This window comes from Phacochoerus africanus, chromosome 6 (assembly GCF_016906955.1).
Source record: "Phacochoerus africanus isolate WHEZ1 chromosome 6, ROS_Pafr_v1, whole genome shotgun sequence".
Taxonomy (NCBI): domain Eukaryota; kingdom Metazoa; phylum Chordata; class Mammalia; order Artiodactyla; family Suidae; genus Phacochoerus; species Phacochoerus africanus.
Window position 1 is genome coordinate 94,213,111 of NC_062549.1, and position 15,869 is coordinate 94,228,979.

The 15,869-nt window shown below is 52.7% G+C and overlaps 2 protein-coding genes across 2 annotated transcripts; both read right to left on the minus strand.

Annotated features, from left to right (window-relative positions):
* Positions 1 to 683: 683 nt before the first annotated feature.
* RAB25 (RAB25, member RAS oncogene family) lies at positions 684 to 10,269 on the minus strand. The gene is made up of 5 exons (XM_047784328.1): positions 9,973 to 10,269; positions 5,048 to 5,243; positions 3,618 to 3,811; positions 1,430 to 1,510; positions 684 to 1,050 (listed from the first exon to the last, which is right to left on the minus strand). The coding sequence occupies exons 1-5, from the start codon at positions 10,013 to 10,015 to the stop codon at positions 923 to 925; spliced, it is 642 nt and encodes a 213-aa protein (XP_047640284.1). The 5' UTR covers positions 10,016 to 10,269; the 3' UTR covers positions 684 to 922.
* Positions 10,270 to 11,673: 1,404 nt separating this feature from the next.
* On the minus strand, positions 11,674 to 15,812 carry LAMTOR2 (late endosomal/lysosomal adaptor, MAPK and MTOR activator 2). Its single transcript, XM_047784330.1, has 4 exons — positions 14,855 to 15,812; positions 14,386 to 14,548; positions 12,087 to 12,176; positions 11,674 to 11,870 (listed from the first exon to the last, which is right to left on the minus strand). Exons 1-4 carry the CDS (start codon positions 14,920 to 14,922, stop codon positions 11,814 to 11,816), a joined length of 378 nt encoding a protein of 125 aa, XP_047640286.1. The 5' UTR covers positions 14,923 to 15,812; the 3' UTR covers positions 11,674 to 11,813.
* Positions 15,813 to 15,869: the final 57 nt, after the last annotated feature.

A 15,869-nucleotide genomic window follows, 5' to 3' on the forward strand; every position in this document is an offset into this window, starting at 1 on the left:
CTCCTCTTGTCTGCTCCCCACAGCTTCCTGTTTGTGTCTCCAAATGCTCAATCCCCTCTTTTCTCCCCACTTACAGCCTTCTATTCCCTGGGGTGCCCTTAGACCTCCCTCCACCCTGCCCTGCCGAACAGGCCCAGTGACTTAGACCCTGCCTGGACAGCCAGCTCTGGACTCAGTGGAGAAGAGGCAGAGAGCTGAAAGCTCCACCCTCCCTGCCAGGTTCAATCCATCCCTACACATCGCACCCCCTCTTCTTGGAAGTCAGGACCTTCCACCTCCCGGGCTTAAAACCCCTTCCCCAGCATGCACACACCACACTGGCCATGACTCCCCCTTCTTTCCAACATCTCCCCTGCCTCCTCCCCTCACCCCTGGCATTGGAGTGACCTCAGTTCTTGGCACCAGGGCCCTGGGCGCCAGATGGTACCCGCCGATGGTTTCCTTTGTCTCGCCTTCCAGATACCCCCTCTCCACCATGCTGTCCTCCCTCACCCACCTGCCCTGGAGGTTGGCAGAGGGAAGGGCGGACATCTCCCACCCCCTTGGCACTGTCCCCAGACCATAGGACTCCAGAGGCAGCTGGCCCTGGGGGGTAGTGGGTACAGTGAGAGGATGGAGGGAGGGGAGCTGGGAACGGGGACTCAGAGGAGGGGCTGCAGATGAAGGGGCGGCATGGGGAGGCATTGATACAAAATACAGCTTTATTTGAAGACCCTAGTCTGTGAGGGGATGAATGATAATAAAGATATGTGGGGGTGGGGGTGGGGGAGTGTAAAGATCTTAGAGCTCAGCAGGACTGTGAACAGGGGAACTGGCCACTCTGTCATCCGGAACCACAGGGCAAGGAAAGCTCCCGGAACTGGGGGTTGGGGAGGTGCTGTTAACCAGAGAGCCGGTAGCACAGGGTCGGTGCTAGATGAGGTCAGAGGCTGATGCAACAGGCCCTCTTCTCACCAGGGCCCGGCTCCTGCCCAGGCTGGGCACTGCCCAGGGTGATGGCATTGGTCCGGCTGCTGTTCTGCCTCTGCTTGGACACCTTTGCAAAGATCTCTGAGGGCAGAGGACAGTGATGAGGTCGGACAAAGATGTAAAGCCCATCCTCCCCCGAACACACACCACGTGCCCCTTTCTAAACCCCAGGGGGGTTGCTGGAAGGAAGAAGAGTTTGGTACCTGGGTCCCTTCTAATTACTCAAGTGGAGAAGGGCTAAGACTCAGCTCCCTGGCAAGGGTGGCCTTCTGGTTGATTCCCCAAGCACCAGCTGAGGAGGGTGGGGACATACTTGGGAGGCTCTGAGGAGGCTGGGGGTCCACAGAGACGCTGAGGAGTTAGCTGGGGTCGGGGAGGGCTGGGTGTCTGCGTTCCTACCACTGCCCACAGAGGTCTCAGGGTTGGGGTTGGGGTGCCGAATGGAGGCAGGGGCTCTAACCTTTGAGGACAGTCTCAAAGGCCAGCTCAACATTGGTGGAATCCAGGGCTGAGGTCTCCAGGAATAGCAGCCCATTGTTTTCTGGTAGGAAAGGAAGCACACTGTTAGTTGCGAAGGGCAAAGGCAATAATAATATTTACTTCATGTTTACTATGTACATATTTTTAAAATTGCTTTTTAGGGCTGCACATGTGGCCTATGGAGGTTCCCAGGCTGTGGGTCATATCAGAGCTGCAGCTGCGGGCCTACCCCACAGCCACAGCAACGCCACATCCGAGCCTCATCTTCGACCACAGCTCATGGCAATGTTAGATCCTTAACTCACTGAGTGAGGCCAGGGATCAAACCCACATCCTCATGGACACTAGTCTGATTTGTAATCCACTGAGCCACAAACAGGAATGCCATGTTTACTATCTACATTTGCTATGCACTGAACCCTTAGCATGTGTAGCTTATCTAAAACCTAAAACAGGAGTTCCCATTGTGGCTCAGCAGTAATGAACCTGACTAGGAACCATGAAGATGCGTGTTCAATCCCTGGCCTTGCTCAGTGGGTTAAGGATCCGGCATTGCCGCAAGGTCGCAGACATGGCTCAGATCCTGTGTTGCTGTGGCTGTGGGGTAGGCCAGCAGCTGCATTTACGATTTGACTCCCTAGCTTGCGAACTTCCCATATGCTGCAGGTGCGGCCCTAAAAAATAAATAAAAATAAATAAATAAATAAATAACCTGTGAGGTAGGTTTGACTACTTCCCTTTCTTTTTTTTTGTCTTTTTGCTATTTCTTGGGCCGCTCCCGCGGCATATGGAGGTTCCCAGGCTAGGGGTCTAATCGGAGCTGTAGCCACCGGCCTATGCCAGAGCCACAGCAACGTGGGATCCGAGCCGCGTCTGCAACCTACATCACAGCTCATGGCAACGTCGGATCGTTAACCCACTGAGCAAGGGCGGGGACCAAACCCGCAACCTCATGGTTCCGAGTTGGATTTGTTAACCACTGCGCCACGACGGGAACTCCTTTTTTTTTTTTTGTCTTTTTTTCTAGGGCCGCAACCGCACCATATGGAGGTTCCCAGGCTAGGGGTCTAATCGGAGCTGTAGCCGCTGGCCTACACCAGAGCAATGTGGGATCTGAGCCGAGTCTGCGATCTACACCACAGCTCACGGCAACGCCGGATCCTTAACCCACGGAGCAAGGCCAGGGATTGAACGCACAACCTCATGGTTCCTAGTCGGATTCGTTAACCACTGAGCCCCAACGGGAACTCCATACTTCCCTTTCTTATCAAAGAGGAAACTGAAGCCCAGAAACAGAATGAATAAAGAACTTGCACTGGTGTCGCTGGCCAAGAGATGTGACGCTGGGCCTCTGGACTCCACAGCCTATACCCTTAACCTCTGTGTCTTGCTGTCTCTAAACCCCAGAAAACTCTTGGGGAAGGTGGCTGGAGATGGTCAAGGGGAGCCCACCTGCTATACTTGGGATCTCTGAGCATTGCAGTGTGAGCTGTCTTGAAACCAACTCTGAATAATTGCTCACAGGAGTTCCCTGGTGGCTCAGCTGATCCTTATCTGGTGTTGTCACGCCTGTGGCTCTGGTTATCACTGTGGTGCAGGTTGGATCCTTGGCCTGGGAACTTCCACATCCTTCGGGCGTGGCCATAAAAAATAATAATAGGAGTTCCCGTCTTGGCGCAGCAGAAATGAATCCTACTAGGAACCATGAGGTTGCGGGTTGATTCCTGGTGTTGTTCAGTGGGTTAAGGATCTGGCATGGCCGTGAGCTGCGGTGTAGGTCACAGACGCAGCTCAGATCTGGTGTGGCTGTGGCTGTGGCTGTGGTGTAGGCCAGTAGCCACAGCTCTGATTAGACCCCTAGCTTGGGAACCTCCATATGCCGCGGGTATGGCCCCTAAAAAAAGACAAAAGACAAAATAAATAAATAAATAAATAAATAATTGACCTTAAAGACAAGTTCAGGGCAATCGGTGAGACATAATGAGGGACACAGGGTCACAGAGGGAGAGGGCTAGGAGATTCTGAGGAAGAGATGATGGAGGCAGGGGACCCTGTGGAGGAAGTCTAGGCCAGGGCTCTAGGGAGAGACCAAGGGGTTGGGGAGGTGGGAGCTGGAATGGCACTGGCAGCAGTTGGAGGGGTCACACTGGGTCCTGGTGGGCTCTCACCAGCGAACATGCGGGCCTCGTCGGTAGGCACCTCCCGGGCCTGGCTGAGGTCACTCTTGTTACCCACGAGCATGACGACGATAGTGGCCTCAGCATGGTCATAGAGCTCCTTCAGCCAGCGCTCCACCACGGCATAGGTCTGGTGCTTGGTTAGGTCAAACACCAGTAGGGCCCCCACTGCACCACGATAGTACCTGGGTGGGGGTAGTGGGGTAAACACAGGTAAGGTCAGGGCCAGTGAGCCCAGGCTCAGAGCTGAACCCTGAAGTCAAAAGTCAGAGATGGGGAAATATGAAGACTGAGTCCAGAGACCAAACCACACAGGAGAGCCCCAAGCTCTGGTGTCTGATGCTGGGTGCCCTTCAGGGATCCTGGTCGTGGCTCCTTTGAAGCCTCACCTCCCTTCTCCAAAACCATTGGCTCCCTCCTCCTTCCTGGCTCCTCTGCTTCCTGAGGTCCTTGCTCAGGATTTAGCCCCTGCTATCTACCAGTGCATACTGGGTCACTGGTCAAGTCGGCCTCTTGATCGTCCTCATACAGCTCCTTGACCTACAGTGCCACCTTCTCTCTTATGGCCATCTTTCTAGGACTAGCTGAATGCCTCCTCAAATAGCAGTCCCTGGCTGAGGCATCCTTGCAAGCATCCAGTCTCACTCTTGGAATTAGATGGAGCTTCTGCAGGTGGGTGGTACCTACTTACTCCCATTTTGTTGATGAGTCAACTGAGGGCTCGTAAGAGTCAGATGACCAGTCCAAGAGTTATGAGTAGGTATAAACAAAGCCCCTGACTCCTGCTTCCTGCCCACTGGCAGTTGCTGTCGCCTACTACACACACACACACACACACCACCTTTGGCCTGACACTGTCTGGGAGACTCTCTGGATTGGTGTCAGGAGGCCTAAGTTCCTCAGTGTCCTCTGAGTCTTTGTAAAATGCAGCTCAGGGGTCCAGCCCTTCACCTTGTGGTTAGTGAAGGCTATCAAGTGCAAAGCACTGTGCAGAGTGAAGGGGCGCCCCTGATCCCAGAAACTGCCCCCATCTTAGCTGCACCGATTTCACCTGCTTGAGACTCAAACTGCTATTTAAAGAGGGTTAATAGTAACACCTTATTCCTATGGTATTTTGAGAATTACATAAAATGCCCAATGTAAAGTCCCTTGTACCCAGGAAGGTACATAGCAAAGGCTTAAGGAAGTGGTGGCAATGACTCTTATTTTTAGTTTGAACCGTCAGTATCACTACATCCCATCTCAGACTGTTCGTGGCTCACAGAACTTGTGTGTCCTTACCCAGGCCACGGCAGCCTGTGATCCCATCCAGGGAGCACCCTGCTGGGTGCCCTCGCCTCCTCCTCCTCCTCTCCTCCAGAGATGTGCCCTGACTTCCCCAGCACCCCCACACCCCAGCAGTTCCCCAGCCCCGGGCTCACGCCGAGGTGATGGCTCGGTATCGCTCCAGGCCAGCTGTGTCCCAGATCTGAGCCTTGACAGCGGCGGTGCCCAGCATGACCGTGCGGGTGGAGAACTCAACCCCGATGGTGGTGCGGCTGTCGTGGCTGAACTCATTGCGAGTGAATCGGGATAGCAGATTGGTCTTCCCCACGCCTGACTCGCCGATCAGCACCACTGAAGGAGTGGAGAGATAAAGGCTGAGCTGTGAAACAGGCTGAGGGGCTTTAAGGGTTCTAGGCTTGAGAGTCAGAGGCAGCCCGTGAATCGGGTGATGGAGTGACATCTGTGGGCTGTTTGCCAATGTTGGGGTTCAGGGGTTGTGAGGTTACAGGGGAGGTAGGGGGGAGGGTGTATATTTCTGGGTGAGGGGGTATGAGGATGTGTCTCTCTGTGAGCTGGAAGGACAGGGGGATGTTTGTGTATTTTTTTTTTTGTCTTTTTGCCTTTTCTAGGGCCGCTCCTGCGGCATATGGAGGTTCCCAGGCTAGGGGTCTAATCAGATCTGTAGCCACCGGCCTCCACCAGAGCCACAGCAACGCGGGATCTGAGCCGTGTCTGCAACCTACACCACAGCTCACGGCAACGCCGGATCCTTAACCCACTGAGCAAGGCCAGGGATCAAACCCACAACCTCATGGTTCCTAGTCAGATTCGTTAACCACTGTGCCACGATGGGAACTCCAGGTTTGTGTATGTTTGCATGGGAAGCAGCATTGTGAATAGAAATGTGGGTGAGGAGAAAATTTGGCAGGTGACATGTCTGTGGGTGGGGGGAAAGGTTTGGAAGTACGTGTGTGAGATGTTAGGATCCAGATGACCCCACAAAGGGGCAGTCTTGCATGGTTAAGACCATGGGACTGGGGAGTTCACGCTGGGATGTAAGGGGATCGGCGGTGTCTCTGCAGTGCCAGGACACAGGTTCGATCCCTGGCCCAGTACAGTGGGTTAAAGGATCTGGTGTTGCCAAAGCTGTGGTGTAGGTTGAAACTGCGGCTCAGAACTGATCTCTGGCCCAGAAACTCTGCTGCAGGGAGGCCAAAAAATTTTTTTAAAAAGAGTATAGGACTAGATTGGGAGTTCCTGTCGTGGCTCAGCTATGAATGAACACAACTAGTATCTGTGAGGACTTGGGGTCCATCCCTGGCCCCGCTCAGTGGGTTAAGAATCCAGCCTTGCCATGAGCTATGATGTAGGTACCAGATGTGGCTCAGTTCCTACATTGCTATGGCTGTAGGCTGGCAGCTACAGCTCAGATTTAACCTTTAGCCTGGGAAACTCCATGTGCCGTGGGAGCGGCCCCAAAAAGACAAAAAAAAAAAAAAAAAGGTCAGGACTGGATTGTATAGCACAAGGAAATCTACTCAATACTCTGTGATGGTCTATATGGGAAAAGAATCTGAAAAAGAACGGTTATGTGCATGTGTTCAACTGAAACACTTTGCTGTACACCTAAAGCTAACACAACACTGTGAGTCAACTATACTCTGAAAAAATTAAAAAAAAAAATAGACCATGGGACTGGGTGTGGGACTAGCTGTGTGTGTCCTTCAGCAAGTTATGTATCCCCTCTGAACTTTTTATTATGAAAAAATGGGAATAACAATATTATCAATTTACAGATTTTCGCAAGAAATAAATGAGATACTGCTCAGGATATAGTGAGTGTGCAAAATGGTTACTGTCGTGATTGTCACTGATGGGCCAGTGCTTTTACCTTTAGGTTTTCAGGGACAAGGACCCATCAGAGGGGCCATGAAGAGCCTTTGGACTGGAGGACAGCGTCCAGGGCCCAGGCCTACCCACTGTGGGTGAGCTGGGGACTGGGGTTAAAATGTAGGGGCTGGTTTAAGTACAACTAACAATTGTAGTAGCCCCCCCAGCCTGAGCATCCAGAGTCTGGAAAGGCAGGCTGGTGCCCCAGGCCTTGGGGGCACCACATATTCTGGCCTCTGGTCCCCACTCCACCTCTGTCTAGCTATGCGACCCTGAACAAGTGGCTCTCTTTTTCTAGATCTGTTTCCCTATTTATAAAATCTATGAAGTCCCTCTCCAACTTTATTTATTTATTTATTTATTTTTGTCTTTTTCCCTTTTCTAGAGCCGCTCCCGCAGCATATAGAGGTTCCCAGGCTAGGGGTCTAATTGGAGCTACAGGTGCCAACCTACACCAGAGCCACACCAACACGGGATCCGAGCCGTGTCTGCAACCTACACCACAGCTCACGGCAATGCCGGATCCTTAAGCCACTGAGCAAGGCCAGAGATCGAACCCGCAACCTCGTGATTCCTGGTCAGTTTGTTAACCACTGAGCCGTGACAGAATTCCCTCTCTCCAACTTTAAGAATTCCTTCTTTGTGGAGTTCTCCTGTGGTATAATGGGTTAAGGATCTGGCCTTGTCACTGCTGTGGCACGGGTTCAAATCCTGGGAATGTCCACATGCTGCGTGTGCAGCTGAAAAAAAAAAAAAAAAAAAAAGGAGTAGAGTTCCCATTGTGGTTCAGCAGTAACGAACCCAACTAGTATCCATGAGGATGCTGGTTCGATCCCTGGCCTCACTCAGTGGGTTAAGGATCTGGCGTTGCTGAAAGTTCTGGTGTGGTCAAAGATCTGGTGTTGCTGTGGCTGTGGCTGTGGTGTAGTCTGGCAGCTGCAGCTCTGATTTTATCCCTAGCTTGGGAACTTCCATATGCTGCAGGTGTGGCCCTAAAAAGACAAAAAAAAAAAAAAAGATTCCTTATTTGTTAGGGAAGGAAAGAGCTGGGAGTCATAGGGGTATATGTGGGTAAGAGGAGGTATGGACGTGTGTGTGTGTGTGTGTGTGTGTGTGTGTGTGTGTGTGTGTTCCTACCACTCTCCCTCCCCCCTACTGGGAATCTCATCACCTCTCAGCCCTCCCAGTGGATGGGCTCTGAACTCAATCCTCAGGCCCCAAAGGGACTTGGGGAAAGAGCTTTGGAGTCAGACAGACTTGGGTTTGAGTATTGACTTTGTAACATTTTGAAAGCTACTTGCTCTGTGTCTCACCTCCTCTGTAAAATGGAGATACTAATGGTTAACATTTATTGAGTGCCTACAATGTGCCAGGCACTGTCCTAAAGGCTTTACACATACGAATCCATTTAATCCTCACAACAAAGTCACAAGGCAAGTACCATTATTAATATCACCCCATTTTTAAATGACTTGCACAAGACAATCCAGCTAGTGTGGTAAACACGAGGTGTGGTGCCCAGATGAGGCTTCCACGAAGGACTTGCCCCCAGCTGCAGGGAGTGCAGTCAGCACACAGCCTTCAGCCATTGGCTCCTTCGACATCTGTTTCTTTCCTTCTTTCTTTCTTTCCTTTATTTTATTTTATTTTTTTGGTCTTTTTAAGGCTGCACCCATGGCATGTGGAGGTTCACAGGCTAGGCTGCACCCATGGCACGTGGAGGTTCACAGGCTAGGCTGCACCCATGGCACGTGGAGGTTCGCAGGCTAGGGGTCGAATTGGAGCGATGGCCACGGGCCTACGCCACAACCACAGTAATGCCTCATCCGAGCTGTGTCTCTGACTTACACCACAGCTCCTTAACCCACTAAGCGAGGCCAGGGATCAAACCTACGTCCTCACGGATGCTAATCAGATTCATTCCCGCTGAGCCACAACAGAGAAGTCCAACATCTGTAGGGAGCAGCCTCACCTGAGGTCATGCCTTCCCCGGGCAGCCTGCACCCAATGCCCCAGCAAGGAGAGGGTGACCCAGAGCTCCCTGCCCTTGACCGAGGCTTTGTGATTCTGCCTTGCAGTGCAACTTCTCCCTCTGCCCAGTCCTGTGTCCTCCCTCTTCTTTTCACTGCTGTTGATCCACAGTAAATATCTTACACTCCAAACTTCTCAGCGCCTGCTTCTAGTGACCCCCCTCTGCAATAATTAGTAAGTGGCTGGGCTGAGATCTGAACTTGGTCCCGCTCCTGACTTCAAAGTGTTTTCAAAATTTGGGGTTGTTGTGGTGATTAATGAACTAGTGGCTGGCACATGGCAAGAACTCAACAAACAGCGGTTACTAGTAGTATTACTGCCCCAGTCTACTGCTAACCCTTACCCTATCTCCCTTCCTGAGAAAGATGCCGGGAGTACAGGTTCACCAACCCCTGGTTGACGGAGAGTCCCAGCTCAGGTGAGGGTGGGGCTGGGGCTGGGGCTGAGGCTGGGAGAGGCAGTGGGGTGGGGTGGGGTGACTGGACAGGGAATCGCAGCACTGCCAGTCCACCCTGCCCTGAAGGAGGTGTGGAGGTGGGGGGGGCGGGGAACACTAGACTGGCCAAACACAGGGAGGAGATAAAGGAGCAGGAAGGATACCTGCAGATGTCCAGGGACAGAAAGTTGAACCCAGTTCCTGGTATTTGGGCCCAAGGGGTGTGCCAAGGGACAGACAGACAAGGCCCTGGCACTAGGAGTCCTCCAGATTCCATTCCCTGTGCCCTCTTCCTTACATCTGTGTCTTCATCCAGCCCTATGATGGGATCGTTCTCTCCAATCTCTCCTTTCCTGCACACCTGCCCAGAAAGATGCATTTCTTCCCCTTCTTCTCTGGAGGGAATCCTCTCTGAAGTCTGACCTCCGTCTCTCATGCTGCAGTAGCTGACTACTCCTAGGGATTTGGGCTTCTATTAGGATGTGGGCAGAGGGGCCTCAGTTGTCACTGGTAAGGAGTGATCAACTGTGTCATTACTGACAACAGTAGAGCATTCCGGCAGCTCTGGGCTTTTGTCCCAGTAAAAAGACCCTCCCCACTCCCTGTGGCTTTCTTTTTGACCTGAAGGAATGATGAGCCCTGGGAGGGGATCTTGCTAAGGGATTAAAAAACAGGAGGGGGCCCTCTCTCTGCTGGTCTCTTTCTTTATGGACCCCAACTCACCCTTGAAGACAAAGTTATAATCTTCTTCACTTCTGTTCCCCATCTTGGCTCTGCATGGAGGGCACAAATGTCTTCAAGGGCAGAGGTGAGGGTCTATGCGTTGGCTCAGTGCCCTCAACCTTCAGCTCTCAAGAGACGTGGATCCGGCCTTCCTCTCATGGAGGGGAAAAAGACGGTCAGCGGCCAGAAGGATCGATGGCTGACTTAAGGCCAGGGCCTAGGGAGGCTCAGCTCTGGCAGGTGGCGGTGCTGTAAGGAAGCTGAGAGGACGGAAGCTGAGAACAGGAAGAGTGAGCTGCTGGAGACCTGGGGCCCAGGTGGGTGGAGAGATGATGACGTCAGACAGGTTAGACAGGTTGGGTGTCTGCTCTCAGCCTGGCTCCTGCAAGTAGGTGAGCAGGGTTGAGGGAGTGACAATGGGGGCAGCTGGGAGAGACAGGACCTCCAGAGAGCCAGCTAAGGACAGAATGCACACTGCTAGGCTCCTGGGACCTGTGGCCCTAAGAGGGGCCAGCTACTTGGGAGTGGAGAATAACCCCTCAGGGAGCAGAAAATGACTGGTCCTCTTGCTTTGCCTCAGAGGCTGTGGTGAGGAGTAACTGGGGACTGCAGACAAAGGGCAGTTGTGGGGAGGGGCTGGGGCCACCCTGCTGCAGCACAGAGCTCTGGGAGTTGCATCTCCGATACAGCAACTCCTGCCCCTCCCTGACAGCCCAGGGCCTGGGATGGGCAGTTTCTCAGCCTGGGTGGAGCTGGAACTTCCAAACTACCTGCTTCCTGGGACAGGTCCCTTCCTACAGGGCTGAGAGCTCCCTGTTGAGCCTTGCTCTAAGGATGTTGGGTAGGGGGAGACCTGGGGCAGAAACTGCCAGATGGGGTGAGGGGTCTGAGTGTAGGGACAGGACTTCTGGGTGCCTTCTACTCCTTCCCCACGACCTGCAGCTTCAGAGCAAAGACATCATGTCTGCAAACGTCTTCCTGATCTGGAGATTGTGTAGGCATGTGAATGGCTGGAGAAGAGGAAAGGGGCGGTTCCTGTAGGCAGCCAGAGGGGTTCCCCTCTCAACTCCAAGAGTAGAAAAGGTGACCCCGAGAGTTCCCTTTATGGCTCAGCAGTAACAAACCCGACTAGTATCCATGAGGATGCGTGTTTGATCCTTGGCCCCGCTCCGTGGGTTAAGGATCAAGCCGTTGCCATGAGCTGTGGTATAAGTTGCAGACACGGCTCGGAGCCCGCATTGCTGTGGCTGTGATGTAGGCCGGCAGCTACAGCTCTGATTTGACCCCTAGCCTGGGAACCTCCATATGCTGCGGGTGTGGCCCTAAAGAGCCAAAAAAAAAAAAAAAGGGGGGGGGGACCCACCCCCTCAAGGTCCAGACTGAAGGACACTGAACTCCCAGCCCCCTTCTTCCCTTTGTCCAACATGACCCCCACCAGCCCCTTGTTCCTCCGAGCTCACTCTCAAGGCTTCGCCATGCAGGTGGGTAAGATTCTTCTCTGCATGGCAGGGGCCAGGTGAGGCCACACCACTGGAGAGGCCCAGGGAGCCGAGGCACCCCTGCCAAAACCATTTGGTGGTGGGAGGTCATGGTGAAGGAGCGAGTGGAGAGCCATCCTTGCAGAATGTGAGGAGCTGGGGAAGCAACCCTGCTCCGCTCTAGCTCCTCTGATTTCCACCATCCAAGAGAGCAGCCAAGAGATAAGACAGGAGTTGAAGTTTATTCTTGGGAAAAACAAAGTCCCACCCTCCCCCCAAAGTCCAGGGGGAGGTTTCACCAGGGGGCCCTGCCCCTCCAAATGGTCATCATTCTTTTCTGACCCCTGCTTCCACCCATGTCCATTACGATGCTGCTACTTGGGTGAGAGGCTCCTCCAGGTACTGCACCAAGGCCTGGGCCTGCGAGAAAGGGAGGAGAAATCAGTCCCACACAAGGCCTGCCACCAGAGGCACCTTAAATTCAGGTCTCCTCCTAATGCCGGGCCCCCGGCCCCCACCTGTGAGCCCACCCCAGACACGGACTGGGTGACATGAAGGTGGTGGGGAAAGGAGTGGACGCAGTGGTAGAGCATGAAGTCTGGACCCAGGGTTGTACAAAGATGGGCACATACATACCTTGGCCTTGAGCATTCCAAAGCCAACAGTCTCCTTGGCATACATGCACAGTAGAAGGTTGGCCACTCGAGTGATGGCTACACGGCCTTCCTGGTGGGGGTGATATCATGGGATGTGATGTGCTACTTGCATCCTTTACCCCCTCTTTCCCCAAGGGCTCCTCTTGAGAGAGATTGTATCTTCCTTCCATGTCCCAGGCACAGCAGGAGCTTCAGCTGGGGGGACTTTGGCCATAGCCTTGGACGTGGAGTCCTGAGCCCATTCCAGCTTCAGCACAGCCACCTACTAACAAAGTTACCCTGGGAAACTCAATCTCCCAGAAGCTCAGTTTCTCCTTCTGTAAACCCTATCTCACTCTAGTTGATGAGGGTGCTAATAGACAGGAAGGGATTAACTGACCCTAGTTCAATTAAGAAGGCTGATCAGCTTTGAAAAGAAAAAAAAAAAAGAGAAATGAAGTACATCGCATACAGTAAGGAAAGTACTGTTTTAGGAAACTTTGATTTTAGTGGGATACTCTGACTTAAAATATATTTATTATGGCTGCACTGTGGTCAAAACACTTGAAAGCTATTGCCCTTAGATCACCAGTTCCAGGGCAGGCAACCTAGGAATCATTAGTTAGGAGTCATCAGTTGAACTGGCATCCTTGGTTAAGAAGGGAGTAAGGAAGAGGCTGCTGACTGAGTTCCACTGGCAATTCTTTCTGGAAAGTTCACTCTTGGGGACTTTTCAGTTTGACTCAGAAAACTTTCACTAAATATCCACTGTGTGCTTAGAACCAGATGCTGCATCTCCTGCCTCTCTGGCCTCATCTACTAACCTCTCCCATTCTCACGCTACTCCAGCCACTTCAACCTTGTTGATTCTTGACCAGGCATCATTGTGCCTCTGCCTCAGGGCCTTTATACTTACTGTTCCCTCTGTCAGAAATGTTCTTCGCCCAGACAGCCGTATGGCTTGCCAGCTTCCTTTAGATCTATGATGACTTGTCCCCTTTGCAGTAATATTGTCCCTCTCTCACTTCCTTGCTTTTTCTCCACAGCATTTTCAATACCTAACATACTACTTTTTCTTTCTTTCTAGGGCCGCACCTGCAGCATACAGAAGTGCCTGGCCTAAGGATGGAATCAGAGTGGCAGCTGCTGGCCTACACCATAGACACAGCAGACATGGGAGCTGAGCCGAATCTGAGACCTATGCTGCAGCTTGCAGCAATGCCGGATACTTAACCCACTGAGCCAGGCCAGGGATCCACCTTCATCTCCATGGATACCAGTTTTTTGTTTTGTTTTGCTTCTTAGAGCCACGCCCGAGGCATATGGAGGTTCCCAGCCTATGGGTATAATCAGAGCTACAGCTGCCAGCCTATGCCACAGCCACAGCAACGTGCCAGATCCAAGTTGAGTCTGCGACCTACACCACAGCTCATGGCAACGCTGGATCCTTAACTCACTGAGCAAGACCAGGGATTGAACCTGCAACCTCATGGTTCTTAGTCGGATTTTTTTCTGCTGCACCACAACGGGAACTCCTGGATACTAGTTCTTAATCCACTGAGCCATGACGGGAACTCCACATACTACTTTTTAAACTTACGTATGTCTGTTACAAAACATATTTATGAACTGATTTTACAAACATACACATTTTACTTATTTTAAGGCATATATGAGACATTAGGGCTGCAGTTTTTGTCTGTCCTGTTTGCTACTTTTTCCCAGGTCCTGAGAATACTGCAAGGACCTAAAAATCTGTCAACTGAACAGATATAAAGGTGAATGAGACAGCTTCTGTTCCCAAGAAATTCAGTCTAATGGCGCTTCCTCTTTCTGGACTTTATCTCCTTTTTCTGCAAACTGAAGGAACTGGACTAGGGTCTGGACACTTTGCCATGCTTCTGAGTCTGAGAATCTCAGATGACAACACTTTGTGTCTGCATATCACTCTACAGTGTACACCTACCCTTTCATTTGATCACAACAACCCTGTGTGTGTGATGTGGTGGTGGGGATTATTTTCACACTGGAGATGTGGTAAGAAAGCTTGTGACTTACCCAAGGTTCCACAAATGGCAAGTGGCTGGCTGAGACTAGAACCCAGCCAGACCTCGGGTCCAATACTCCTTCCTCATCACCACTTGATACATAGGGTCCTGCCTATTATAAGTGCTGCTGCAGACCAACTCTTAGTAATCTTCCAGAAATCCTGTCCCTGGGCCCCAACCATCCAGGATGGGGTCCAGGTTGCCCCTTGGGGGTCCCCTTAGGGACAGAGGAAATGGCTCCCCTCTCCATACCATGCAGTCCATGAGGATGAATTTGAGATTGTCTTCGTTAAATGCTTGGTTCCCGTTCCGGTCGTAGGCCGCCCAGATGTTACTGGCGATGGCTGCAGTGACTCGGGCGTCCGTATCCCCGTAACCAGAGTAGGCCAACAGAGATCCCTCGTTATTCAGCAGCCTGGAAAAGCATCAGAACGGATATCAACGTGCTCAGGATGGGGAGTAAAATACCTGACTTTCCATCCCAACTCGCCCACCGGCGCTCCTAGAAAGCAAGGGTCTGGGTTGAGTGTGTCCTAGAACATGCCCCAAGCACCCAGCACGTCAGTTTCTCTTTCAAGAGAGGCCCTCCCGCCGCTTCACCCAAAGGCTGCCCCCTCTGCCACCTCCTCCCTTCCCAGAGAGCCTTCCCCACCCCTCCCTCGGAGAGCCGCGCGCAGCCCCACTCCAGTGCTCGCCGCTCGGCCTCTCGGTCCGCACTCACAGGGTGCTCTGGACACCTCCAGTGTTGGCTTGGCTTAGCACCTGGGTCAAAGCCTTGGGACGCAGCATGCCTGTGGCTCCTAACCCTGGGCTTTCGCAACCTGATCCCGGAGTTTCCTATAACTGGCCTCCGCCTGCCGCTTCCCGTAGTCCAGCTGCCCGGCTCCAGAACTCCTGGGAGTTGTAGTTTCCTGGCCTGGCTGTGCGGTTCTGACTCAACCCCGCCTCACCGCGGGGGGCGCTGGGAATTGTAGTTCCTTGAGGCTTCGCGAGGCACCCTGGGAACTACAGTTCGCCTTTCCAGTGAGACCACGCGATTATGGGGGAAAAGAGCGGGAGTAAAAGGATAGTGGCAGTACTGGAAGGACATTTAACCCTCTCGGGCAGAGAAGAGTCATATCTGCTTGACAATCCACGATTCAGTAATTAAAAGAAAACAAAATTCCTATACTTGTCAGGCATACCTTGGGTTACTTCTCAAAGCAATTTTCTACATTATGCATAATTCTGTGAGATGAGGAAATAAGGCTCAGAAAGGCCATGCAGGCAAAAATCCAGGTCTCTGGAACTGTACTGAATAGACTTCTTGGAGGCCGCTACCCTCAGGGGAATAAAGTCAATCCTACAGAAGAGGTTTTAGGTAGATATCCAGAAGTGGAAAATTCAACCTCCAAGTCGGGAGAAGTCTCAGGCCTGGAAAGGATTTGGGCTTTCCAAGAAAGACCAGTTATCACAGGGAACGGAGATAAAGCGGCGACACAGAAAGTCCTTTGTCCCGGAGAAAGAGTTAGTCGCGGAGGGGGCGGGTAGCTTTGGGCCCGGGGGCGGGGGGTTGGCACCTCAGCGCGACTTGGACCGGCTACCACGGGCGGTGGTCTCTCCCGGAGAGTTCGCTTCCCGCCCCCGTCCGGAGCAGCCACTTTGGGGGCCGCCGCCCAGCAAGGCCCTGCCCAGGCTGCAGACCCAGGGCTCGGCCCTGGGCGGACCCCGCTGCAGTGGCCCCCCCGGTCCGCCCG